This window comes from Hippocampus comes, unplaced genomic scaffold (assembly GCF_001891065.2).
Source record: "Hippocampus comes isolate QL1 unplaced genomic scaffold, H_comes_QL1_v1.1 scaffold76, whole genome shotgun sequence".
NCBI lineage: Eukaryota > Metazoa > Chordata > Actinopteri > Syngnathiformes > Syngnathidae > Hippocampus > Hippocampus comes.
In genome coordinates this window covers 721,032-747,558 of record NW_017805277.1, presented here as the reverse complement: position 1 = coordinate 747,558, position 26,527 = coordinate 721,032, and the positions used below count along the sequence as shown (strand labels likewise).

Here is a 26,527-nt window from a genome sequence, read left to right as displayed (position 1 = left end):
TTTTTTGGGGGGGGGTTTTGTTTTTATTTTTAATGGTGATGGTGTGCTATTATTTTATCAGTTTATAAAGTACAGTTGGGAAAACGGTTCCCAACAACAGTTTTCTGCTTGTTGCCTGGCAACTTGCTAAGGCATAGGTCCAGCCATCCCACATTAATCCACAATCTTTTTTTTTTGTTGCAATTAGCAGCTATTGCACAAAGCACACATAGAGTATGATTTGTGAGGTTAACAGGCACTCGCCCTTTGATTTTGCCTACCTCACACAGAGCAGAGCTAAAGTTTTGTGCTCTTCAAACTCAGTCGGCAAGTATAATTTGTGCCTCCTAATAAGATAATTAAGCATATTAGCCAGTTGATGTCACACGGTGCCTTAGTCATGTGCTTATTCACGCTATAGTTGTTCTCTGCTAAATATCCACAAAAGCAACTGAGTATCCCATTTGCCCATTTGAGTGTCCGATTGATTCACGAAGTTATGTGTTGTAGAAGATAAGAATGCAGCGAGGAGGAAAAACAGTGAATGTAATGTGCAGCCCGTAAATCCCAAACATTCAGGTGGCTAATTAAATTGCTCCTGGCAGTTTTTTTTCTTCTTTTCAGTGTGGCGCTGAAACTAAAAATTAAATTGCTGCCACCATCTTCTCAAAGTGGCACTGATTCGTTGAAACATTTTGTTCGAGTGATTACTCGATTCAATCAATGATCATTTTTTTGGGTGGGGATCACAATGAATTTACTTTTAAAAGGAATAATTTTGTCCCCTCTTTGGTTTTGTTTCTAATAAGGAGATGTTTCAGCAGTTATATGGACTTGGTTCAGATTTGCAGCCCCAGAAAATGAGCACAAACATCCATCCATCCATTTTCTAATCCGCTTATCCTCACAAGGGTCGCGGGCATGCTGGAGCATGTCGGCCTCACGGTGCAGAGGTTCAGATTTCGATTCTGGCTTTGGCCTTCCTGTGCTGCGTTTGCATGTTCTCCCCGTGCCTGCAGGTTTCCTCCCACATTCCAAAAACATGCATAGCATGTTAATGGAACACTCTAAATTGTCCCGAAATGTGATTGTGAGCGCGGATGGTTGTTTACCTATGTGTGCCCCGCGATTGGCTGGCAACCAGTTCAGGGTGTACCCTTCCTACTGCCCGAAGACAGCTAGCATCGGCTCCAGCACGCCCGTGATCCTCATGAGGATAAGCAGGTTAGAAAATGGATGGATGGGTGTTTTACATTTGACAAAAAAGGAGCCAGGTGGAAGGCGATCACCGCAGCACATTCTCAAAGATACGATGCACATTAATACGTTGCAAAATCTGTTATTTACCCCCACACCGATCCAGTTCAATGGTGCGAGCAGCTTTTGTTATAAACTACATACAATTTGTATTGTAACATTTCCAAATGCACAATACACTTCACCGGGGTTCCCGGCCAGTCGCAGTGTCTCGTTTTTTTTTTTACCCCGACCACTTCCAGTGGTTTGACTTGACAATTAAGAGCATCATGAAGTTCATCAAACATGACAACAGCATGAAATAAAGCTTTCATGGCTGAATAAAATAGGCTCGAAATGCCTATTTATACCGATTGTAAGTCCCCCATCAGAAGGTTTTCACTTTAGGGGTGATACCGGGTATGCCCAAAGCCTCATGTTGTAGACAGGCTTATTTTTCTTGCCCCCCACTTTCTCAAATTTTGAATAATGTTATATTATTTGCTCCCTCTTTCAATTTGAGTGGGGGGATAAAAATGAACAATTCAAGGGAATTTTATTTTAAGGCCATATCACCCAGCCTTACGAACTGCACTAGATTAAATTTAGATAAAATGATCAGAAGGATAACTTCATTCTATTTTTGAGAATTCAATGAATGAATAATTCATTATTTGAAAATAGAGAGTGCTGGGGATGTTGCCTCACACAGTAAGTTAAATGTGCAGTCGCTCTAAAATCTTATCAGGATCTATAATGAGGTATGATTGAATGGGCCATTGTCACTGGTCTCTGGATTTCATCAAATACAAATTCCTGGAGGGAAAATGTCACTGATTTAAGCACATTTAATATGCATCGACACTATCATTTTCAAATGGAAACACTCGCAGTCAGCATGCAGCAAGTCACTCACTCGGTTGTACATCAGCTCTCTTTATTTTCCCCATCACAAGGTACTCATGGTTGTTGGCCAAACTTAATGCAAGTGCTGCCTTTCCCCAGGCAGGCACTACTGACAGTGATCGGTAGAGATGCTTTCAAGGAGACACCCGCCCTGCTATTTACTTTTGCATTTAAGAACAACAGTTGTCCTTATCGTACAAGCAGGTAAAGCATCACTTTCTTTTGTTTTTTCATCAGCGGGACCTCTGATGGCTCAAACAATGTCTTCAAGTAATCAATTGCAATCGATTCACGGATCAATATCTCCAATCGCTGATATAGTGCATGTGAAGGAATTTGAAAACCAGGGTGAGGCACTGAAACTGAGGCCAGATTTAATCAAAGGACACATTTTTAGTCCATTTGGTATTTATTCAGGGAAAAAAAACAACGTTGAATTGGTTTCATTATCTTAAAGAAAAAAAAAAGTCAAGGAGAAGAATGTCACATTGGCACGCGCACATCTTTTGATTTTTTTCTGTGTACAGCCTTTGGAGGAAAACGTTTGGGCACTAGTCTGGATATACACAGAGAGTGGTTGCAAAGAGTGAATAATGTCTGATCCTTTGAGAAAGTCTTTTTTTTTTTGTTCCTCCTTCCTTAAAGGAATTGCATGTGAGTGATGCTTTGCTTTGACAGTGTGTTTCAAACAACCCCGTCGGAGGTTCAGCAGACGTCGCCCTTCGTCACTGCCGGGCAAGCCAAAACTGACTGGACGAGGTCAGGGAAATGTCGTCGAGCCGTCTGCTCAAACAGAAACCTGAGTACATCAGGTGAATGTGACATATAATTTCAAGTTCTACTTTTATTCCTTGACACGTATTAAAATTCAGTGAGGGAAGAGCGAGGTGATGTTGAAATGATTTATCCTCCCGCCTCTCGCCAGAGCCCTCAATTGTCATGGTATCCCGCTGTTTGTTTACAATAATGGAGGGCAAGTGTTTCATACCAAAGCAGCTCTTGTCTTTGAATGATATCCACTAGAAACATTGATTCCGTTTCATTTTTAACGAAGGATAATGTGGACTAACTGCTTCTTCCAGATGACTAGCATGACAGCAGAACCTCATCAGTGGCTTCCTGTAGATGAGTGTTTGCATATCAACAAGCACTTGAAACCAAGTGTTCCGTATGTAATTTACTGCGAAAGGCCTTCGTGAAAGGCAGGTGTCAACGCATCTTAATCTTCCTGTTCCTCTTATCCTGTATGGAGGATACACTGTCAAGAATTTCTCAGTAAAATAGCAGTTGATTACTGGCATCAGGGACACGACTAATTTACTGCCATTATACAGTGCACCTACTGTACTTTCGTGTGCTTTATTTTGAATGACATTATATGATCAAAGGATAGCAGTGGGTGTGGGAAATTTTACACCATATCTACTGTGATTTATTTTCACAGTATACCACTGTATTTTGGATTGCAGTAGATCACAAAAGTAGAAAAAAGGCTTTGAAGATGGCAGATAGTGCGCCAGTATGTGTGGCGATGCTGTTGCTGCTTTGGTTTTATTTTTTTATTCACAGTGCTTGGTGCTATTCGAAGTCTTAACTGGTAAGCCTCGAACTTGGGTCTCAAACTGGACAGTGATTTTAAATTGGACATGGCATACATCCTGAGCCATGGCCACTCCATACTTTAGCGTTTCTTGTACGTATATTACTTACATTGTGGACCTTGTGCTTCGACCTGACGTCGATTACAGATGCATCCAGCAACATGCTGTAGCAGGTTTAAGTGTACCTGCGATGGCCTATTTCAAGGTATTGATAGCGGGGGACAAAAGAGTAATGTTGTAAAGATTGATAAATAACTGGTGTTCCCCTCTTTGGGTCGAGACTGTTTTGTATTCTACAAAACAGCTCAACCTCAATCTTAATGAAGAAGTGGAATGTATTTTCTGAAATACTCTTCTAAACTGTTATATTGCAGTTTGTTATTCATAACCAAGCATCAACAGTTAATTTAGTTGAGCAATGTTATCATTGACAGTGCTAATTACTTCCTGACTGACAGAGATGCTCTTCTCCCTATGACGTCTATGTGAATCACTAAATAACATTTTTAAGGTTTTTCTATTGTTGCTTTAACATATTTAGATTGGTCTGCAAAAATTGCCCCTATTTCCTCATCAAAGTAGCTGACAGAGGCAGATTGAAGCAACTGTTTGTTACCACAAAAATCAGATTTGGAGCAGGCCAATTAAAAGTAAAGTGTTTTCAAACTGGCTTCTTCTGCTCAGCATAGTGCACTCACAAACACAAAGTGTCACGCATGCAGAGCTCCATTTTGTGGCAATTTATTTGGGCTTCATTTGAGGTAATGCATTTTGTTTCTTTTTTAAGTTTCTTTCTGCACAGCTGGAGGCAAGTGATGTTTTTGCAGCAAAAGTCATGAACAGGATTAGTTTTGTTGTTGTTGTTGCTTTCTCTTTGTTGTTTAGTCCATTGGTTTGGTCGCTACAATTTTGTCCGGCACATGGTAAATATGCATTTATTTCATGTTTCCCAGATGACATGTAATTATCAAATTATATATATATATATATATATACATTTGTATAATTTATTTTTTGTTTGTTTTGGCTATTTTTAAGTGACCGTGTTACACTGTTAATGCTACGTTTCCATGATGTTCCCAGTGGCCAAGGTAATCACATTTCAGACCTCCATTTGACAAAACAGTATGCCAATCTTCCATGGCCACAAAGTTCCTCCGCGTTTCATCCGTGGAAAGACTTGACAGAATGTGAGGGACCACATCAGGACATGATGGGCTGAGAGGGAACGTACCAGCATCCATCAGGGCTCCAGACTGAGACCAATCTGGGCGCCCAGGCAACCTAATTTCTCAACGGTACACTTAAAAGAAAAAAAAAAAGAAGTTGCACTTGTGCCACCAGCCTTTCGAGGGGTGGGGTAGGAATTGCGTTTCAAATAAAGAACTTTATGTTGACCAGATTGTTAGTCACTCATTTACCAGTAAATATTAAAATATAGTGTCGTCAGTCAATATAAAAATGGAAGTGTTGAATTTGATGCATTGAAACATTGGCGCGTCTGCCATGGCGGTTCAAAACATAGTGTATGGATAGCATCAAGTAAGAGATTGCCCACATTGAAAGTCAAAGGCAGGATATTTTAAGGCACGCCATACAAACGTGTCCTGAGAATAGGGGTGAATTCAGGATGAGAATCATGTGACCTTGCAACGGTGTGGAAATTATGTCAGGCAATCGCAAGATCATCGCACTGACATATCGTCCAGTCAAATTGCTCTGTTGACACCTACTGCTCAGAGCTCCACCAGTCGTTTGTTTACTAGTCGGAAATGCATGATATGTCCTCATACAGTTTATTATAGTGGCATACAAGCGCTTTTGTAGCTCATTTCTCAATGATTGACATGCAACCAATCGATTCTTAGAGCTCGTCAGATGACATTCGAACGAATGTACCGGTACCTGTTTACTGGAAGGGACAATTGATCTTTGTGACAAATTTACATCTGTAATATTTAGAAATTAATGTGCAATACTGCGATAGCGAAAGTATGCGGCTGTGTATCACTGCATCTTACAAACGGGCGTTAATAAGCCTTTCTTTGGTAGAAGACTCCGTCATGTCTAACAATGCACTATGCAGGTGACAGAATGTAAATATTTCATTTCTGGAAGGCACTTTCTCAAGGAGCAAAAACACACCCTGCAGAGTTGCTGCACCAAGCACATGATTAATTTATGGGCCTGAAATTCACCAGTGCCTCCTCCTATCTGTGACTGGAAACCTTTGGTACATGTCTCTTCTGCCACCATATTACTTTGACTGTTGGTTTGTCTTATTGCCAAGCAAGGACTATTCAGTGCGGAAGGACGAATGATGTGGTCGTGTATATACGGATCCAGACAACCAGAATGATTGTTTTCACCCATTGGCTTTGGTGGTTTGTGTGTTAGTGAGCAGGATTACTGAAGATATACACAATGTATTTGCATGAAACACGCATTCGGTACAGTAGGTAGGACATGTGCATTGTGTGAATCTGTTATATTTTTGTCTACGTCTGAATACAAGTGAGGATAAGGGAATTAATTTTCTCTCATGTTTGCCGACAACTTTTGTGAACCTTCAACAACCCCGCCAAGAATGAAAATGGTTTGGTCTTATTCACACTCTCTCTTACTGGATCCGGAACATGATGTCAACCGTGACAATATTAGGCTGTGAACACTGTAAAAAAACACCAACTTGTTCGGGGAGCGGGGGGGTTAAAACAGTAATTTAAGGTGCAACAAATTTCACATTTATGGCAACGATGTTAGTTTGTACAACAAGCAAGTTGTTTGCTCCAAAACAGTTTGCTGAATTATTTTCACTTATAGCTTACATGCAAGGGGAATTAGTTCTGGAAAATCAGATTTCTTTGTTAAAAATCAGGGGAAAACAATTTTCACATGAACACAATTTTTAATATTTTGTTGAATTGCCGAATTGCCTTGAAATTTTGAATTCACTCAACTTTTCAACATTTCTTACAGTGTGTGTAACAGAGATGGTGTCATCGTCGTCATCATCATCACCTTACTTGTAATCCTGGTATTTTCCATTTGGTGGGCCTTCACTTTTGGTGTTAACAATGTTTTCCTCATTTCGTAAACCCCTTGCAGATGATGGCCATTTAGTGATATCCTACTTTGACAACGCCCCATAACTACTGTATAACTGGGAATTTCTTTTTTTTTTTTGCTAACAGATATACATATTTCAACTATTATTTGCCTTTAATTCTTTCTTTATTATGCTGAGTACAATATTTCCATCTTGGTGGAAAAGTGTGCTCTGCTCTTCTACTATGTGCATGTTACGTGCTGATTTTATTCATCCAAGTGTGTATCCGGAGACACGCAGTTTCCAAGCATTATAGCCAGTCCCATGTATCACACACACATCTCCACATGATGTTTCAGCTCTTGGTTTAATTGCAGTATGTGTCCCTGTTGGTCTGCACCATTCTAGCGATGCAGAGGACTGGTTCTGCAAGTGCCCCCCACTTTACGCTGGCCAGCTGTGCCAGTTTATGACCTGTGACCGCAACCCCTGCAGTCATGGGGCAACATGCATGCCAAAGTCGCCACTGGAGGCAGTTTGTCTTTGTCCTTATGGAAGACAAGGCCTACTTTGTGAGGAAGGTAAGTCGAATTAAATAACAAGATTCAGAAGACAGTCACTTTGTGAATGCACAGCCATTGCTTTTTCCTCCTGCAGCTTTAGTTGTTCTCTGATGATTATCATTTTAAATGTCCTCAATTCTTCTGGGGTTTTTTTGTCTTTGCTTTGAAATGTCTTAAATGATTTTGTCTGTAAAGGCCTTCACATGTTGTATTTTTAATTGTGAAGCAGATTTAGTGACCTTGTTTCTAAGTATGTGAAGCTGCCTGCATCGCCTACTTAATTTGACATTTGCACATCGACGGTGAGGCCTGCCATTGTTTACGTTGTGACATGCTTGTGTGTACTTCCACAGCATGGTCTTTACTTTTTACATCCACAGCCAACTGTTTTTCAGCGTCTAGACAAGTGCCCAAGCTGAAAACCGTTACATTTGCTATTTTGGTCTCCAAAATACAGCTGTTGTGTGAACAAACGCCCAAAATGGGGCCCATTTTCAGTTTTCAGTTAAGAACGATGCCCCTAAAACAGCCCCTTTTCACAGCACTCGCATCATAGCAGTGTAGATTTTGCAGCTTTATTAAGGGACCCATCTGCAAACAGTTGGTGAATGGGAGCCTTGAGCAGTTGGTAGAGTGAGTGCCTGTTGTTAAGTAAAGGGATTAATGGAACTAAATAGTGCTGAGGATGTAGAAATGTGCTCTTCCTCCAGCAATAAAGTTGGATAATCAAAGCAAAACTCACGGCGGATTTGCTGAATATTTCAAAGGACTTTTAAATTAATCAGATTTTATTGATTTAAAGCAACTTTTTTGCAGGATAAAAGTGGAAAGTTTGATTTTTTTTTCTATTCATTTGCTTAAGAGTTTGTTTGTTTTGAGAATCCTCTAGAAAAAAAATCAGCCAATAAAGCAAGAGTCAGCTCTGGTTCTCAAAGCAAAGGTTTTGCATGACTAAACTAAAGAGCACCAGGGTGCTTGGCATATCATAGATATGCTCCAGCGCCCATGTGCCAGACACAGCAATTCAAACATCCAGTGCAGCACCAAGCGTGCGCCTGACATTTGAATCCTGCCAACATCCGATAAGATCAGCACAATCACAGCTGATCACTCCCAAGGGGCTTGCTCCGTGCTCGTCTCAAGGCCACAGAGCCCTTTTCCTCATTCCTAATATGGACTAGACTTTTAATAATTGAGTCCAGCGGTTGTTCATGCCGTGTTCTGTTATTGTTGCATGTGATTTTCAAACCTTCAGACAGACCACTGTCAAAGAATGACTCCAGCGTGATCTTGATTATGAAAGGTACTGTTGTGAAATCATCACACAAATACAATTATTGACAGTTACTTGGAACAAAGTGGATGGGAATAACCGTGGGGGCGGTTGCTCATTACCTGTTAACTTTGCAGGGTAAGTAACCAAACAAACTTAGCGGTAGTGAAAGATCAGTTCACGTTCCTTTTCGGCATTGCGGCAATGCATGTTTCAAACCCTTGGGGATGATTGTTCTTTGTCAAAGCATGTACTGTTATTGGTTTTAAAGGGCGGCTAAGGTAGACGCGTTAAAGTGCCAGAAGACAAGGAAGCCAGAAACCAAAGTTGTCTTCTTCAGTGCAATTTTTTCAGCTCTCGTCTAAAGTGCTCTTAAATTGAGACCGTTACGCTGTGAACAGCCAAGAGACCAAATGCAACGAAAGCCCAGGAAGTGCAACCGATGTTGGAGTACCTTAGCAGAGTTCGTGAAAAATTCATATATATTTGGGGTGACTTCGCTTAGAATTAGAAATTACTTGCTTTTTTCTTTTGTTTTTGTTTAATCGTTATTAATTATTAATTAGTTACTTTTGCATCCTTGTAGTGTTGTGTTAAGATTAAACATGGAGGCAATATGTCTCCAATGAAATATTGTTTGTGGCATCTCTTTTGGATGTACATATTTGTCGGTTCTACCCGTTACTTTTGTACTGGATTTGATTTAGGTGCTGAAGGGCATTTAACTCGGTTTGCACTCATGTCTTGACTCAACCCTCGAAGGTGGACTTTTTGTATGGTCGTTGATTTTGGTGTTCGGCATTTCTATAGAGCAAATATGTGAGCAAACACACAATGTAAGGCTTTCAAGAAAGACACTTTTCAGGTCCCTTGACCTTTGTTCATGTTTGCTCTCCAATCTACACCGAATGAATAGCGTGTAGGGCACAAAATGTTAAAATGTAAAAAGCTCCGTTATTCACCGAGGTCAACGGGATCGGAATCAAACCTTGCAATAAGTGTCAACATTGTCATGTTTACATGTAATGCAGCGCTACACGTAGAAAACATGGTGCCGAGTCTGACATTAACTTACAGAATCGATGTCAAAATAAACCTCAGCAGTGGAATAAATAATTTAAGAAACGCAAATAGGGTGAACCTCAGTGTTGTACAGTAAATTAAGAGTCAGTGTCTACTTATTAGTTTGTATCATTTAGATCAGGGATAGGCAACTCTGGTCCTTGAGGGCCACAATTCTGCATGTTTGAGATGTTCCTCTGACACACCTGCAGAAGCCTGATAGTGATCCTGATCATTTGTTCCGGGTGTGTTGGAGGAGGGAAACATCTAAAACATGTAGAATTGTGGTCCTCGAAGACCGCAGTTGCCCATCCCCTGATTTAGGTTCTATTTTAATGGCTTGCAGTGATTGGATGGTGATGAGTCCAGATTTTACTGCGTCACTTTTTGTCCGGAATGGCAGAGAGAGGCTCCAATTCACCCACAGCCCTGATGAGAATGAACGGTAGAGAAAATGGATAGATGGGTTGAATGACATTTTCAAAAGATGCAGTCAACATTGTCATGTTTACATGTAATGCAGCGCTACACGTAGAAAACATGGTGCCGAGTCTGACATTAACTTACAGAATCGATGTCAAAATAAACCTCAGCAGTGGAATAAATAATTTAAGAAACGCAAATAGGGTGAACCTCAGTGTTGTACAGTAAATTAAGAGTCAGTGTCTACTTATTAGTTTGTATCATTTAGATCAGGGATAGGCAACTCTGGTCCTTGAGGGCCACAATTCTGCATGTTTGAGATGTTCCTCTGACACACCTGCAGAAGCCTGATAGTGATCCTGATCATTTGTTCCGGGTGTGTTGGAGGAGGGAAACATCTAAAACATGTAGAATTGTGGTCCTCGAAGACCGCAGTTGCCCATCCCCTGATTTAGGTTCTATTTTAATGGCTTGCAGTGATTGGATGGTGATGAGTCCAGATTTTACTGCGTCACTTTTTGTCCGGAATGGCAGAGAGAGGCTCCAATTCACCCACAGCCCTGATGAGAATGAACGGTAGAGAAAATGGATAGATGGGTTGAATGACATTTTCAAAAGATGCAGTTTTTTTTTTTGTATTTCTTATATTTCAAAATTAATATTTTTCCAACAAAAGGTGTGTTATTATTTTATGGATGCTGTAGTACCTCTTTGCATACGCTTTAGTTGAGCTAGTTCAGCATGTCGTTACCAATAGCGTGATTGTTCTGATGCGACATACTCATGGTGGGAGTGTAAAAACTGTGTGATAGTCATTGTGAAGACTGACAACATCCATATATCCGGATGTGGTCTTTTAAAAAATAAAGCGCCATGAGGATCTAACTTGTTAGTTGAGCAAAATAGGAGCAACAGGGTGCCATTTGTCTACTTTTTTATAGAGGCGATTCAGAGAAACAGTCAGCAAATAGGACTCTTAGTGGGGATGATGAGGCTTTATAAATAATTTATGTGCATGAGGGGGACAATGGCAGAGCAGATTTTTGAGCCTGTTTTGCTATCACTGCCACCATGACACGTATCTTCCAGTCAAGAATATCATTTTTGTGTTCAGTGAAAAAGTGATTTTCTGAAAATATCATGGAACTTAACATTGGGTCCGCGGTGCAAAATCAAATGCAGAGTTTCAATACAAATGGCGGTAATGCAACCAACGCGCTCTCTGTAACTAAACGTGAATTGAATGTTATGCTGCTGCCATTGTGTGCAGCCAGGGGATGAAGCATTTATCGTCTGCTTGCCAAAATTCAGCCTAAATGGCTACTAATGGAAATAGAATGGAACTGGAGAGGTGATAGTGTTTGAAAACAGGTCACCATTTAATAGCATTCTGAAAGGGGTTCACTCCCTCCACTGAAGTGCTGTGTGGCAATAGTGCCATCTTTTGGCAAGTTGTGATGAAGAGCACATGATCTCCTCCCAATGTGTCTTTCTGTCTTGCAGCCGTCAACATCACACGAGCCAGATTCAGTGGTACTGATGAGTTTGGCTACACGTCTTTTGCGGCCTACTCCAACATTCCGAATCTCGGCTTTTTCTACGAGTTCCAGCTGAAGTTCACGCTGGCCAATCACTCGTCTGCTTTGAAAGACAACCTGATCCTGTTCGCTGGGCAGAAAGGACAAGGTCAGCAACCTGCAATCTTTCGGGGGATTATGTTTTACGTCTGACCTGAAATGCTAATTCCACTGCAATATTTAAATGAAAACATCCAAACCATTTCGGTCTACATATCAGCGAAGACTAAAGCAGTTGCTATTCCTGCCCCCCACCTCCCCACCTCCAATCCATCTTATCCAGCGGCAACGATATGAATAGCACATTCCTCATTCCTAAGAGAACGATTTTGGGGGCAAATCCTACACAATTTAAAAGTCAGACAAAAGAAAGAACTCCAAAACCAGCACTGACTCTATCATTAGTCCCTGTGTGGATTTTTTTTTTTTTTTTTTGGTTGTGCCATGTCATTGGATTGATTGAACCTTTTTTTTTCTTCCGCGAAGCGTTTAGTAACATGACCACAGACACTTTTGACACGCTTGTCAAATTGGCACTCCACTGCAATCGATGGACAGGAAATAAACGCTTACCAGTGGGCCATTGTACAACGCTGCTCCATTGTCAGCTGGAAAGCTACAGTATGAGCAAGGGAAGGATATGCTTACAAAACCGCAAAGCTGTCAAATGCAAATGGCTTCAAGTCTCTCTGAATAATATCCGTCATGAAAAGATATGGTGACTTTTGGGGCACCTGGAATACATTTTCAAATGCGGTGTTGAATTAGTAGAGTCAGACGTGCTAACGTGGCCATTGCAACAATAGTTTCTAAAAACAATACAAAAATAAGTTCCAGTAGATCTGCTGTGGTCTTCTGCAGAGAGTTCTATTCATAAAAAAAAAAAAAGGGGGGTAGTGGGGGGGGGGGGGACACGAGCAATATGAATAATGAAATACCTGCCAGGAGAGAGAGCGGCATAGTGAGAAATGTTGCAAACTCAAAGGTGAAATAAGAGAAAAGATGAGATCTGAACAACTAAAACAATAATTGCTTTAATGATGTGTCAGCTTTGATCACTTACTTAAAACAACGAAGCACAATTATTTTATGAATGCATGGAGTCAAGTTACACAAAACCCGCAGCAGTTGCAGTGATGAACAATGTCGTTTACAGTGTGCCTTCAAGCAACCGCATGTATAATTGAGTTTAAATCTTGGGTAATTGATTGTTATTGTTTTTTTTTTTGTGGGCTCCAGTTCAGTGAGAGTTCATGCTATTTATAATATATTTATGACCTCACTGTACTATATCTGCCGCACTGTTCATTGCTCATTAATGCCTTCTGCTTCCAGGCACTGATGGTGACGACTTCTTTGTTTTGGGTGTGCGGAAAGGGAGAGTCCTGCATAAATTCAATCTCGGCTCAGGTATAGCAACCATCATCTCGGATCGACTGAACCTCCGCATGGACATCCACACTGTCACATTTGGAAGGACCAACCAAACAGGATGGCTGAAGGTGACTGGATCATTGCAGAATGTTGATTTGACTCTAAACTGCAGATTGCAAATCATTAAAAATGGCAGCTGCTGTGCATACAAAAAAAAAGCAAACTAATCGTAAACTTTTTCAAAAAGCATCTGACTGCATTTCCTCCCTCTCTTTATATTTGTCTGCTGGAGTGTCAGAAATGTAAATGATGCTACAATCTCACGTGTCAGGCTTGTGCTTCATTTTTTTTTTTTTCGAATACATCCACAAGAACAATGTAAAAAGTCAATGAGGATCCCTGTGGGAAGAAAATCTTTTTATCTTTTATTACGAGGCACAAACATTTGTGAACCAAAATTAAGCTAATTAATTGGAGTTCGTGCATTTCAACGCTTGAGATTTTTTGATTATTCGCAGTGCTTGCTCGAGTATAAACAGTGTCTTTCTTAGGTTGATGGACAAAGGAACAGAACGGGTTCATCTCCAGGACCTCTGCGGGTCCTCGATGCTGTCAAGCCACTCTTTGTAGGCGGATATAATGAGTACAGCTCTGACCTGCTGCCACTTGGCTCCAGGTTCCATCGCGGCTTTCAGGGTAAGACGGCCACTTTCAGCAGCGTGCACTAAGAGCACTGAAGCTTGGCCTTCATCCCAGGAACACTCTTGCCTTAGTAAGCAGAGGAGAAACGTATCATGAAAAGACCAGAAAAGAGCACATAGTGTGGTTATATCAATTAATTGCTGCTGTGTACATTTATTTTACTGCTGCCAAGTCCCTCCAAAAAGAAAATTAAAATAATAAAGTATTATGATCATCGATCCATTTTCTTTACATTTTCCTATTCAGGGTTATGTTTGAGTTGCGGCCTATCGCAGCTGATTTTCAAGGCGAGAGGCCTGTGCTGACAAATAATCATTCACATTTACATTCGTGGACAATCTACAGTCTGCAGTGACGCTATCATGCATGTTTTTGGAATGTGGAGCGAAGCCTCCCGTAGGAAGACACGTTAAGTTAACTTGACTTGCTACTGTCCATCGAGATTTATTGGTTGCAGTACAAGATGACGCTTTAGCTTCACCAGAACAACTGCAGAGGTATGACTTGGCGTTCAAAGTATGCCACAGATCTTTGGAAGTTCTTTGAAAGGGCAACAATGCCAAAAAAACAGATGAACAATGATTATATTCCGAATAGGCCAAAGGAAGCAGGCGGTTTTGCACTTTTTCCCCCAAATCAACTGATGCCAAAGATTAAAATACGGTCCAAAAAGTCAGTTACTTGCCTCCTAATATGCCTTGCCATATCATAGTTCATGAGTTTTGCCCAAATTGAGACGTAACTTTTTAATGGTCTGTTCAGTAACACACAAGAAGACAGTGGCAGCTTCTGCTGTGCTCTTGAGTGTCATGTGACTTTCTAATGCGAGCATCTTGGGACAGGATATGGTCTTCCCTCCCTTAGACCGAAACCCATGTCCTGTTTTAGGCGCACTGGTGTCATCTTGATGATGATGATGATGATGACACAAGTCTCTTGAGAGTTGTGACGGTGTTCAATCTGGCAACTGGCGAGATTCGTTACAAATGCAAGACATGCCACCTATGGTGCTCTAATTAAATCTTCAACGAGGGGACGCTTTGTGTACATCTCCGAAGTGGAAATGTCTTACTCATCTTTTTCTGGTTTATATACATAACATATTGACATTGGAATTGGTATAACGTTATCACAAAACATTATTATTAACGAGAATTACTCCCAACACGGGTTGGAGTAAATACAGCAATGTGTTTATTTACCATGCCTGCAATTACACAACCATTGACCTTGACGATAACATTGAGGAATGCAATGATAAACACATTCAGTATGCAGGCCTCTTATTTTGCAGCAGAATCATTTGAACTCAACAGCAACTTTTTTATGTCCAAGGCCTCAAATGCCTTTGTGTCTTATTTATGAGTCTGGCATTCATTTCAATTCAGCCTTTCAAATGAAAGCTTCAAAAAAAAAAAAATCTAATCAGCTGCGGTGAACACAGTTCACATATTCCACCTGACCCAGCGACGTCCTCGTGTTGGTAAACTCCACACCGGTGGCGCCGTCGCCCCAGTGCTGAGGATGTAATGAGAACTCATGGGCGTCTAATCAGATCTGCGTGACCTTCCTGGGGCCCTAATCATGATGGCTGGCAGTGAACACACTGATAATTCACTTCACTCCCAGTTATCAACAGATCCACCCCCCACCACCACCACACGCCCCCTGTCGAAAGGTGGCTGAGGAGACACGGTGACTCCTGAAATGAATCAGTCTGTCAATTTGAGCCGCTGATCAAATAACAAGTAACTGGGAATAGTGTTTGTCAAGGCTCGACACCATTACATGCAAACATTCCGATTGAGGGCTTTTATTCGACGCGATGTGAAGCAGAGACATTTAGAACAGTAGCGCCTGGGTACAGCTACAGTATATTAAAAAGACACGTCGAAGAAGGCCTACGTTTATAATGCCGCAACCATCACTGAAGTCAGCGTCGATGGCATCAGCCCATGAATATTCATGAGTGAACATGACATTTCTAGTGCATCCTGTTTGCGCCAGTGGCCAACGCAAGGGAGAGGGTTGGGCAATGCAATGAAGTGTTATTTTTATGCTCTGCACTTACAGGCCAAAGTAAATATGGCCCGGATAGGATGGATTTATGGAAGCAAGAGTCAAACAAGACCAGGTAGATGGTTGATGACAGCCGGTGGCATACTCGTTTGACTATTGTGTGAATGCTGAGAGATAAGCATTCATAGTGTTATTTTGCGAGGGTAAATGTTTTGACAGTCCGTGACAGCATCACCGTTTCTCAATGGATTCAAAGAAGGTCACAGAGATATAATTATTCTGAGCCATACATTGTATTGCTTCTGAAATATTAGATTTTTAATTTAGAACTGGGCTGTTTTCCTAACCCGCTCTCTGAGTTGCTATGGATCTTGAGCAGCTTACCGGTAGGTTACTTTTACCCATGGTTGGCTTTGTTATTTTGACACAGCGGATGAGGGTTTAAAGACTGAATTTGGGTGGGCGGAGGAGCTGACCTGGTTGCCATTTTTTACTTGTGTACTGAAGTTCGAGTCCATTTATTTTCCCCCGAACTTCATAGTCAGATATTACACTGTTAGAAATGCATCTCGGTCAAGCCACACTTTTAATTAAAAAAAAATAATTGCAAGCACACAAGGTACATGCCAACAGCAAAATATGTGATCTTGATGACAGGGTGGACATTTTGGACTAATTTTACCATTTAATCATCACATGCTTGACCTTCTCGAACCCAGCCGCTGGGGAGCAGTGCCCTCCCCTGGGGGTACACTGTTCCCCGGTGCCGGTCCCAAGCCCGGAGAAATGGGGAGGGTTGCGTCAGGAAGGGCATCCGGCGTAAAACTTTTGCCAAGACGGACATGCGAGTTGATAGGGCGGTTTGCAGGGACGGATGGGAATTAATGACTCGCTGTGGCGACCCCTGAAAAGGGACGTGCCGAAAGAAGAAGAAGATGCTTGACCTTCTCGTAGCAACACGATTGATTTAGCTGACTGTTTAACAAATATATTTCAACTTTCTAAAAGGTTTTTATGTCACTTGATATTTCGCTTTGAACAATGAACATGTTGAGCTTGACAACTATGCACATCATATGATCAATGTAAATACAGTATTGATTCTGTAAGTACTTACTATCCCGGCCTCCACTGAAAGACAAAATGCTCATCGTTATGTGACTGAAAAAAGGGGACGTTTCCCAAGATTGATCAAGTCTAAAATATTGATACTCCAAATGTCGAGATGGACAGAAAAGACATAAGTAGTGATGTCAATGACATCATTGAATTTACAAGGCATCTAATCAGAATGCTCAGGTGTCTTCCCCCGTGTATCTCACACCGGCTGTATTGTAACCGGGGATTACTTTGATCTGTTCTCAAGAGTCTGGATATTCTTTTTTCCCTGACATTTCAACTAACTGATAAATAATCCTCTCGATATGAGACGTGCATCTATAAAAACAGCATCCCTTGTCTGTCTTGTCTTTTTCAAGGGTGCATTTTTGACATGTACTTTCGAACAAGAAGAAATGGAACAGTCCAAGATCTGGGACATCCCGCCTTTGGGCGAAGCGTGGGTCAATGTGGAGTCAATTTGTGTGTTCATGTTCACTGCAGGAATGGAGGAACATGTGTGGACTCTGGTTCATCCGTGTAGTAAGGCCGCACATTTTACTAGACTTACAGAAGGACGGTGGATGGGAAATCATTAGCTACGAGCTTGCATTTTCCTCCCGCAGTTGCCAATGCCCTTTAGGATGGAAGGGAGCGCTCTGTTCGGAGACGATGTCAGTGTGCGATGCCGCGCACGCTCCCCCGCCTCTGTGTGCCCACGGCTCCACCTGCATCCCTCTTCCAAATGGATATACCTGTCACTGCCCCCTGGGAACAGCAGGAGTCTACTGCGAGAAAGGTCACGCCATCACACGCAATCTTCATCATTACACGTGTATTTTTTTTTCTCTCTGTTCATTTTGTCAACAAGGAAGCACTTTCGCTGTTCAATAATTTAACTGCTTTATTGTCCCCATTTCAGCTGTGAGCATCAGTGATCCATTCTTCAGTGGAAAGCGCTCCTCCTGGATGGCCTTCCCCCCAGTGAATACAAGACATCGGACTGTTTTACAAATGCAGTTCCAACCTTTATCACCTGGTGGCATCCTTTTCTACATTGCACAACATCTTGGGGACAGACCTGGTAACTACTTTATAAAGCGAAACAACCCATCAAGAGTATTGCAAAAACGAAAGGACATGTTCTTAATTTTTTTTAATGCATATTTGCTGCCGACAATAATTCATGCAAATCTGATTGAAAGAAAGAGGGCACTCACCTAAACTTCACCTCAACATAGCTCTTACTAATCTTATAAAACGGGTGGCCAACCATTCAGAGACTAAAAGCCAATTTTTTTACTGTGTTACTGCAAAGAGCCACACACACACACGCGCGCACACACACACACACACACACACGCACATATGCACAGACACGCACAGACACACGACCATGCACTCGCGCACATATGAATGTATACACACCACGACGATCGAGCAACAGCCGGAGCGCCCGAACATAAATAAAACCGTAAAACACAAACACATAAATCCGCCCCCCCCCCTCCCATTTCCTCCTCCCAACGCTCTGCTGGCTCTTGGTTGATTGCGATCGACGTATATGGCACCCCTGCCCTAAAAACAGGTAATTCGCTGACTAGCTTAGCACTTAGCGCCGTTGTCTGCGCATGAGCGGTAATTCAGTCATCTGATTGGTTGCCCTCAATGTCAATCAAGTAACGGGATTGATGATAGGCTCACGTAGTATGTTCTGTGTATTAAGCACCGTTGTTTGAAAGGCAGCGCCATCCCCGAGGCGTTTTCGACAATTGTGTGAAAGCCCGGGAGCCGTATGCAGCTCGCGAGCCGCGGGTTGGCCACCACTGTTATAAAAGTACATTATATTAACTCATCCAGTACCAGCCATTTTCAGACCCTTTTTTACCCCAAGTCTTGAAAAAATATATTTAACAAAACTAAAAATAATTACCAGGGATTGAATGTGTCTAAAGTAACCTTTTACAAAATGTCTTCCGAGCAACTCATTTTTATTTCTTTCCTGCAGGAGACTTCCTCTGCCTTTCTTTGATGTCTGGCTTTGTCCAGCTGCGGTACAATCTGGGGGATGGTCCCCACGCCCTGCAGACTGTGACGAGAGTTGACCTGCATGCGAGCAGCTGGCACACTGTGAAGGCGGGCCGGATCGGTCAGCAGGGCTTCCTAATTCTGGATGGCAAGGAAGTTAGACGCAACGTGACCCAGGGGATGAGCACACTCGATGTTGCCACCAACATCTTTGTCGGGGGCGTCTCCTCTCTGAGCTCTGTGGCCACGGACGCGATCGAAGGGGAGCCAACGGGCTTCACTGGCAGCATCAGAGAAATGATTCTAAACGGACTTGAGTTGGAGTTGACGGAAAAAGGGGCTCTTAGTGGCGCAAATGTCGAGGACCGGGATGGAAGTGACTGTGGGTACAAGGTGTGCCACAATGGAGGTCAATGCAAGGCAACGGGGAAGGACTCTATCACGTGTGACTGCCCACCGTCATGGACCGGCCCAACTTGTAATCAGTCTTTAAGCTGTGTCAACAACATCTGTAAACATGGCTCCATATGCTCTCCCGCTAGTCAGACAACGTACACCTGCATGTGCCCCCTCGGATGGGGAGGAAAGTACTGCACCAGAGAGGTGCCGACAGACACTTTAAAGTTTGTCGGACGCTCTTACGTTAAATACGTTGATCTGAAATACAGCAGGAGAAATTTAAGATCAACCCACGTTTCTTTTATCTTCCTCACAAACACTAGCGACAGTCTAATCATGTGGATGGGCAAAGGGGGCCATGAAGATGAGGACTTCCTGGCAGTGGGACTAGAGAAGGGAGGCCTTAAAGTTGCACTTAATCTTGGGGAGAGGATTTCCCTCCCGTCGACTTCAAAAAGTCAGACACTTTGCTGCAACAAATGGCACCATGTTTCCATTTTAATAAACAGCACGGTCATTCAAGTCCATTTGAACAATAAGAGAATCATCCTGGAGGATGTGGACCCACTTGGGAAATACGTAGCCTTAAACTACGGGGGGCAGCTCTACTTTGGGGGATTTGAAATGTTCACAAATGTATCCGTCGTGACATCTGGACTGTTTTCAGGGGGCTTTGAAGGAAATCTCCGAAATGTTTATTTGTTTGACGAAGCCCTTCTGTTTTCAAAAAGCGACGAGGGCTTTAATGTTCATAACGGAAATTAGTAGAAGGGGAAGTGGCTTTTGTGAGAAAGCGAAACACTCAGATTTTTGAATACAATACATGCTGATTTATATAGCGCTTTCACAACAGCTGCAGATGATTTTAACTCTCTAGGAATATAGGCTTCAAAATCTCAGAACATTGAAGGAATGTGTGTGTGTGTGTGTGTGTGTGTGTGTTGTGCTTTCTTGAGATGTCACCTCACCAAAAAGACTATGATGGCAAAGGGTAATGATACTCATCTTGGCCGCTCATTCCGCTTGGAGCAAAACAGTTCACAAATTATCAGGCAAATTAAGGCAAGTACTGGTAAAAACAAATTCATTTTTCCAATCAGGTGCTGAAATAAAATGTACACAGTGGTAAACATGACCCTGTCCCAGCTTTTTTGGAATTCAGCCGTAAAATTCTAAGCTAACGATTATTTGCTAAAAAACAAGAAGGTTTCATCAGTTTGAACATTAAATATCTTGTCCTCCAGACTTCATTGGAATTATCTTTTATATGCAAGGATTAAAAAAAAAAAAAAAAGTTGTTTCATTTTATACAAGGATCTTTGTGAAGACAAATCAAAATGGTAAAACTGTCGGTAGTCAGTTTCATGTACATTTAATTAGAGTACAGCAGTGTAGTTTAGGTGACGGTATCTTTAATATACTGTATTTACTGTACACAGAAATGTTTATTTTTTATCACAATAAAAAAAAAATTAGCTTTATTACCAACTGTACATACACACGTGCAAAGGCACACTTCATTCTAAGGTATATTACAAGCCAAAAATGTACAATGCTTTTCCAGTAGAAAGTAAGACTATAAAATATTTCAGGCAATTTAAAAGGAACCAACTTGGGGAACACAAGCTGCTGCTCAATGGGTGCCTCCATCAAGTTTGTTTTTGCAGCTAATAGAACTTTAGCTCCAAAACAATTTGACCAATCAATCAATCGGCTCAATATTACCGGATGTTGAAAATAAAATTCAGCGGGTCAATGGAAACAAGAAATTAAAAAAAAAAAAAAAAAAAAAAACAACAACCAACCAAGAAAATACATTTACATTTAAAATTGAAAGTGGCCCCTTTTCTAAATTGGTGGGAAAAGAATGTATCTACACCCACTCATCAATTTCGTAGTCACACCTCAATAGGAAAGGCTCACATTGGAACGGAAATGGATTTGCTTCTTTTCCATTGAGGATTAACTGGGTGCAGCAAAACCATCTAAAAAAACTATGAGGTTTTGTTGCTGCAGTTGATGGTTGTACAAGGTGTAACAAACTGACAAGCAAGTGTGATGAACTTTGTAACTCCACTAAAATAGCTCAGCTTGTCATAACAGAAGTCGTGGGAGGGACGTTACATACAAGCTGCACGCTGACGACGTCTAAAAAAAACAATCGAAACAGCTCAAAAAAAGCTGTAGTGGTTTGAATCAGAGAATGGGTTTCTTAGAGCACCAAAACACATACTACTGGTGCTTGTTTTCTTTGAAAAAAAAAAAAAACCACAAACGAACAAAAAAAAAAAGTTAAAAAACCTAATTATTACGAGTAACTGTCTTTTGAGCTCCTTCGCACATTGTCATAGTCATAGTCATAGTCCGAGTCCCGCCGGTGTCTGTGGCGTTCTTTATGGCGGCTAGTGTAGTCGTCACTGTAGTATCGCTCTTTCCGCCGCTCGCCATAGTGGTCCTCAGAGTGTCTGTGGTGCCGACTCTTGTCTCTGCGCTTGCCGTCGGAGCCGTGCTCGTGTTTCTTGCTCCGCCCCCTGTCATGATGCCTGCTCTTCTTCCCGTGGTGAGAGTCTCTGCGGTGGCCGTGCCTCTCGTGGTGGTGGTCCCGGTCCTCGCTGTGCGACTGCCTCTCCTCCCACGGGTGACAGTAAGTGTAGAGCTCCTCCTGTGCTTCCTCTTTGGCCTGCGATGGAGGTTGACCAGTTGGTTGGGCGAGAGTCTCGGGGTTTGCCTCAAAGGAAGCATACTCCTGGGCTTCTGGTGTGCTGTGATTCGGATCCTGGATGTGCAGGTTGTGAAAAGAGTTTGGAAAAGGTGGGTCGTGGTCACTGCCAGGTACCTGAGGTTGGTGCTGCTGCTGGTGGTGGGCAGGTGCAGCACTGTTACATGTTGGCAGAGCTGGCGCCCTCCCCGTGTCTTGTGGTACTACAGAAGGGTTTCCTGCTTGAGTTACTGTGCCGCTCGAATGGCCTCCAGCAGGATCGCTGCAGTCACCGGGCACTGATTGACTATCAGATGGGTTTTGTTCTTTCAGTTTGTGTTTGGCCTGAGAGATCTGTAAAAAGCCTTGATGAAATGTTGTAACTGAGCTGATTTTACTGCTACCCAACACAGGAGCGTGCTTATCATCAACGGGGGTAATGGGGCTCGTTTCGCCGGCTTTGTTTTCAGTCACACTTGAATAGTTGGAAATCTTTTTCAATATTCCACTTAGAGGTTTGGAGCCATTTGTGTTCTCTGATGCTGGCTGTGATTCCAACTTTGCTTTGTCTGAATCAGGGAGAGCGATGTCCTCTTTCTTGGGGGTATCGCTGCTGCTCACTTCACCATCTTTGTGAATCGTCGCCAGGCTGTCCAAGAAAGCTTCCGTGGAAACATCTGGAGGCTTATCTCTCAGAGAGACTTGGGGACCTCGGGGTGCGGGCTCAGCATCTTTTCCCAGTGATGCGTTCGCAGCCTCTGTCTGGCCGGATGACTGCGGTTCAGCTTGGACGACTTTCACTTCTTTTTTCTTGATGACAAAGCGGTCTCGAGGCGCAGCAGCAGTGGCAGCAGCAGCTGGACCCTTGGAGCCCCCGCTGGGTGGCACCTCTGTTTTCAGAGCAGGTTGGGCCTTGTGGGTGTCAGCAAAAGGCTGTCCTCCGAAATCTGGCAGAGGCGGGAGTTCTCCACCCCAGCCGAGTAACACACCTGGAAGAAAACGCAGAGGCTTGTGGGATTCCTGGCTGCTGTTCGCTGCTGCAGATGGTTCTTCAAAAGACTCTGTGATGGGCTCCTCTGCAGCCTCTGTAGTTTCAAGGAGTTTATCCTTCTCGCTTTTATTGGGAGTAGTCAAGGAGGCCAGGAAGAGCTTCTCATCATCTTCTTCCGCAGGAGTTTCCTTGACAGAAGCTGGGACGGGCTTGACATCAGGAGACATCCTTGTCCTTTCATTGACGTCAACTGGAATATAATCTCTTTTGGGCCTCTGACGAATTATAAGTCCCAAGAGAAGGTTTGCTCGGTTGTTTTCCAGACCTGGCAAATCACATGATAATTACATTTGTGTCAAGACAATGAGACTTTCTTCTTGACAGGGGTGAATTTGCTCGTGTTGATCACCTGGTCCATCAAAAGGCACAAGTTGATGTGGCACTTTTTCAGAAGCACCCAAAGGAATGAGATACATGTCCTTCACTTGTTTGCGGTTGTTTGACACCACCCCAAAACGCCTTCTGCTGCTGAAATAAGCATACAGGAGAGTGTAGGAGATCTCATCTTCCTCAGTTACAGGGGAGAAGCGAATCAGGCACACTTCCTTTAAATGACAAAGAAACAAGCAAACAACATGGGTCAGCAATCAATGTACGGTTAGATGTAATGTAATGTCTCAACCTTCCAGTTAAGAAGTCAAAATATTTATTACTTTAGTTCCTGTAGCACGTATCTTTTCCAAGTAGTCCCACACCGTCTGTGGACTTATCCTTCCGCCAACCATAATGCTGTCAGGAAGATCCTATGGAAAAAACAAAGGATTCACTTTCTATACTTTCAAGTGAGTCACCTTCGATTGCCTCAGGATGCGAGTGCTCATACTTGCAGAGAATATCACTTTTTAAAACAGCACAATTCCCTCATTGAATGATAAATCATTGAAGAAAATACGACCTAAAAACTGCACAGTTCAATTGAAAAACTGACAAATGTTAGGTTCCAAGGGTGCATTTTGCTTTCATAGCAACACCATGTTATTTTGGGGAGAAATATGTGGCACATGTATGTGTCCACCTTTTCCAAACAAAGTGCTCCTAAAGTGCACGGTCATGTACTGACCCTTTAGGTCACCACTACAGATTTTCAGATGGATTTAGGTCTGGACTTGGTTTGTGCCATTCCAAACGTTAAACTTTCTTTTACTGCTTTGGATATATTGCATTTTATAAACTATATTACCAGAATGTTACAGAATTTCTAAAAGTTCCAAAAGGTAAATGAATAAACATCTGACCAAAAATCACACGTAATTGTATACTGCTGGCCTGACTTGTGAACCATTGAGTGCTGAAAAGAAACTTCTACAGGTAGGGAGGACTGAAGCCCAATCGAATGTAAGATGGAGTGATTTCAATGCGGGGCAAAGACGTCAAAATCTTGATGAGAATGTTAACGAGACAGATTTAAGTTTCAAAGTGGGCTTGAAACACTTAAGTCTTAGTCAAAGTATGTCTGGAGGGGGTCGTTAAAAAGAGTGGCGTACCTGAGTCAAGCTGTCCAGAATGCCTGACACAGGGAAAACTTTTGTGACAAGTTTAGCCACAGAGTGCATCGTCAGGAAGCCTCGCCACAAGGACTTCAGGCTGGAGAGGAATGATGCGTCATCGTCTCGGCCAGCTGGATTGTCTGACCTGAGATGGAGAGAGGAGCACTTCAGCCGCTATCTTGGCACTAAGCCGCATAAGACGCGTATCACAAATGAGTGCTCGCCTTCGCTCGTAGCTGGTGTGAGCCTTCTGAAAGCTCTCCTCCAAGACTGTGAGGTGGAGGTCATCCTCAACAGCAGATGGCGTTGGTGTGCTCGTCTCCTCGCTTTTGGCAGACTGTCGCTTTGCCACGGTTGTCGCAACTTTGACCACTTTGGTGGGCGCCTCTTTCACCGGGGGTGCCATGCGGCCTGAATCGGTCAGACAAGAAAGTCGGTCATTGACGTCTTTGATGTATGAGGTCACAACTTGGGCTCATGTTGTAAGTCACCTGTACAGATTTTGCAGTTGAGGTCAAATAAGTGAGACTTGTGTTTGCTGGTGGTGTCCTTCTGAGTCTCAGTGCTCTCTGCAGGTTTCTCTGGAGGAATCGGAGCTTCTACTGGCACTTCTGGGGCTTTGACTGGCGGTTCAACCTGTGAAGAAGTTAGGCGGAGTCCACAACTGAGTGGCACATTGACTTGTGAGTAAAACAAATCAGGTCATGGTCCATTTCTTACCTCAACCTCCACGGGTTCAGATACTTTCCTTGGTTCTTCACTCTCGATCTCGATCTCCCCTTTATGTGTGATCTTGGTGATGGGACGCCTCTCAACCTCTCTTTGCTCTTTTTCGATCATTTCAATTGTCTGTGAAGAAAAACAAAGTCATCCAGAGGTAGATTTGTTCACTAAAGAGGAGATGAATGTAAATCAGCCTTACTGGGCGTCTTAATGGCCATCAAGTTTAGTTGAGGATGCATGAGATTCGAGGATTACTCACGTGTCGGTTTTCTCTTTGCCGCCAAGCAGCCAGTTCCTTGGAAGCCAATTCCTCGGGACTCATTCGGATTAGATTAGCAGGAGATATTTCTCCCTTTAGAACCTTCCTAAAGAGAACCTGAGTGGTAGGACAAAAGGAGATTACTTGTAAATTATACTGGAACAATCATGGCTTCACAGATCATGTCTGGTCTCATTTGGAGACATCAACTACACTTACGTTATTTTTAGTATCTTTGAGGTTAAACATCAAGCTTCGATACTTGTTCTTGTATTTGTTTTCCGTATCTTTATACATATGGAAAATTTCTCTCTCGATCTTCTTGGCAACTTCAGAAGCTTTCTCCACTGGGACATTCAAATCAGACTCCTTCAACCTAAAATGCAGAGCGTCACACATTCAGCATCTTGAACAAAATTGTTTTTGAAAGCTCTTCGATGAAGAGGCTGTGTAATGTAAATTTACGGAGATCTCCTACCTCTGGATGAGGATGTCTTTCAGAGAATCACGCACACTACGCCTGATCTCCTCAACAGATGCAGGCTTTTTTGAAGAGGAAGATGCGCTTTTACTTTTTGCCTCAGGTTTCAGCTGAATGCCTGTGAGGACAGAAAAAGTACCGAGGAAGTTTAAATGAAAACAAAACAACAAAAAAAAGGAACTGCAATTCAAACACAGGTGTTTTTACTCAGTGTTGAATTCTATAAAAATCTAAGTTCCAACACTGCCAAATATATTTCCTGTTGGTGTACAATTTGGAAACGCAACTGCTAGCTGTGAAAAATGTAAAAATAACATCCACAAAATGAAAGCATTCATGAATGCGCTTTCAGTATTTAAGAGTTAAATAGCAAAATATGATAAATATATTAACAGCGTTACCATGTTTAAGCACTGTATCAAATACCTGTTTTATGATGAGTTTCTTTGACATCTGCGGATGATCTTCGACCTTGCTCCTATTTTAGAAGATAGGAATGACAAATTACTGAAGGAACACCAGCATTTGCAGTGTGGGGG

General features: G+C 42.4%; 2 protein-coding genes across 3 annotated transcripts in view; one reads left to right on the top strand and one right to left on the bottom strand.

The window, feature by feature from the left end:
• eys (eyes shut homolog) overlaps window positions 1-20,487 on the top strand; it is a 172,694-nt gene extending 152,207 nt beyond the window's left edge. The window contains exons 41-48 of the mRNA XM_019870330.1: window positions 7,180-7,352; window positions 11,596-11,778; window positions 13,005-13,171; window positions 13,595-13,739; window positions 17,243-17,405; window positions 17,489-17,661; window positions 17,785-17,946; window positions 18,871-20,487. Coding sequence (XP_019725889.1) covers window positions 7,180-7,352; window positions 11,596-11,778; window positions 13,005-13,171; window positions 13,595-13,739; window positions 17,243-17,405; window positions 17,489-17,661; window positions 17,785-17,946; window positions 18,871-20,054 — 2,350 coding nt within the window. The 3' untranslated portion in view covers window positions 20,055-20,487. The remainder of the gene's footprint in view (window positions 1-7,179; window positions 7,353-11,595; window positions 11,779-13,004; window positions 13,172-13,594; window positions 13,740-17,242; window positions 17,406-17,488; window positions 17,662-17,784; window positions 17,947-18,870) is intronic.
• A 1,052-nt stretch (window positions 20,488-21,539) lies between these two features.
• Window positions 21,540-26,527, bottom strand: part of phf3 (PHD finger protein 3) — a 10,034-nt gene continuing 5,046 nt past the window's right edge. For both annotated transcript variants that reach the window (XM_019870616.1, XM_019870615.1), the window contains exons 6-16: window positions 26,415-26,466; window positions 25,986-26,106; window positions 25,727-25,883; window positions 25,508-25,624; window positions 25,246-25,374; window positions 25,017-25,161; window positions 24,750-24,936; window positions 24,523-24,670; window positions 23,692-23,781; window positions 23,388-23,583; window positions 21,540-23,303 (exon numbers count right to left, since the gene is read on the bottom strand). In XM_019870616.1, the coding sequence (XP_019726175.1) occupies window positions 21,598-23,303; window positions 23,388-23,583; window positions 23,692-23,781; window positions 24,523-24,670; window positions 24,750-24,936; window positions 25,017-25,161; window positions 25,246-25,374; window positions 25,508-25,624; window positions 25,727-25,883; window positions 25,986-26,106; window positions 26,415-26,466 (3,048 nt within the window). In that variant the 3' untranslated portion in view covers window positions 21,540-21,597. The remainder of the gene's footprint in view (window positions 23,304-23,387; window positions 23,584-23,691; window positions 23,782-24,522; window positions 24,671-24,749; window positions 24,937-25,016; window positions 25,162-25,245; window positions 25,375-25,507; window positions 25,625-25,726; window positions 25,884-25,985; window positions 26,107-26,414; window positions 26,467-26,527) is intronic.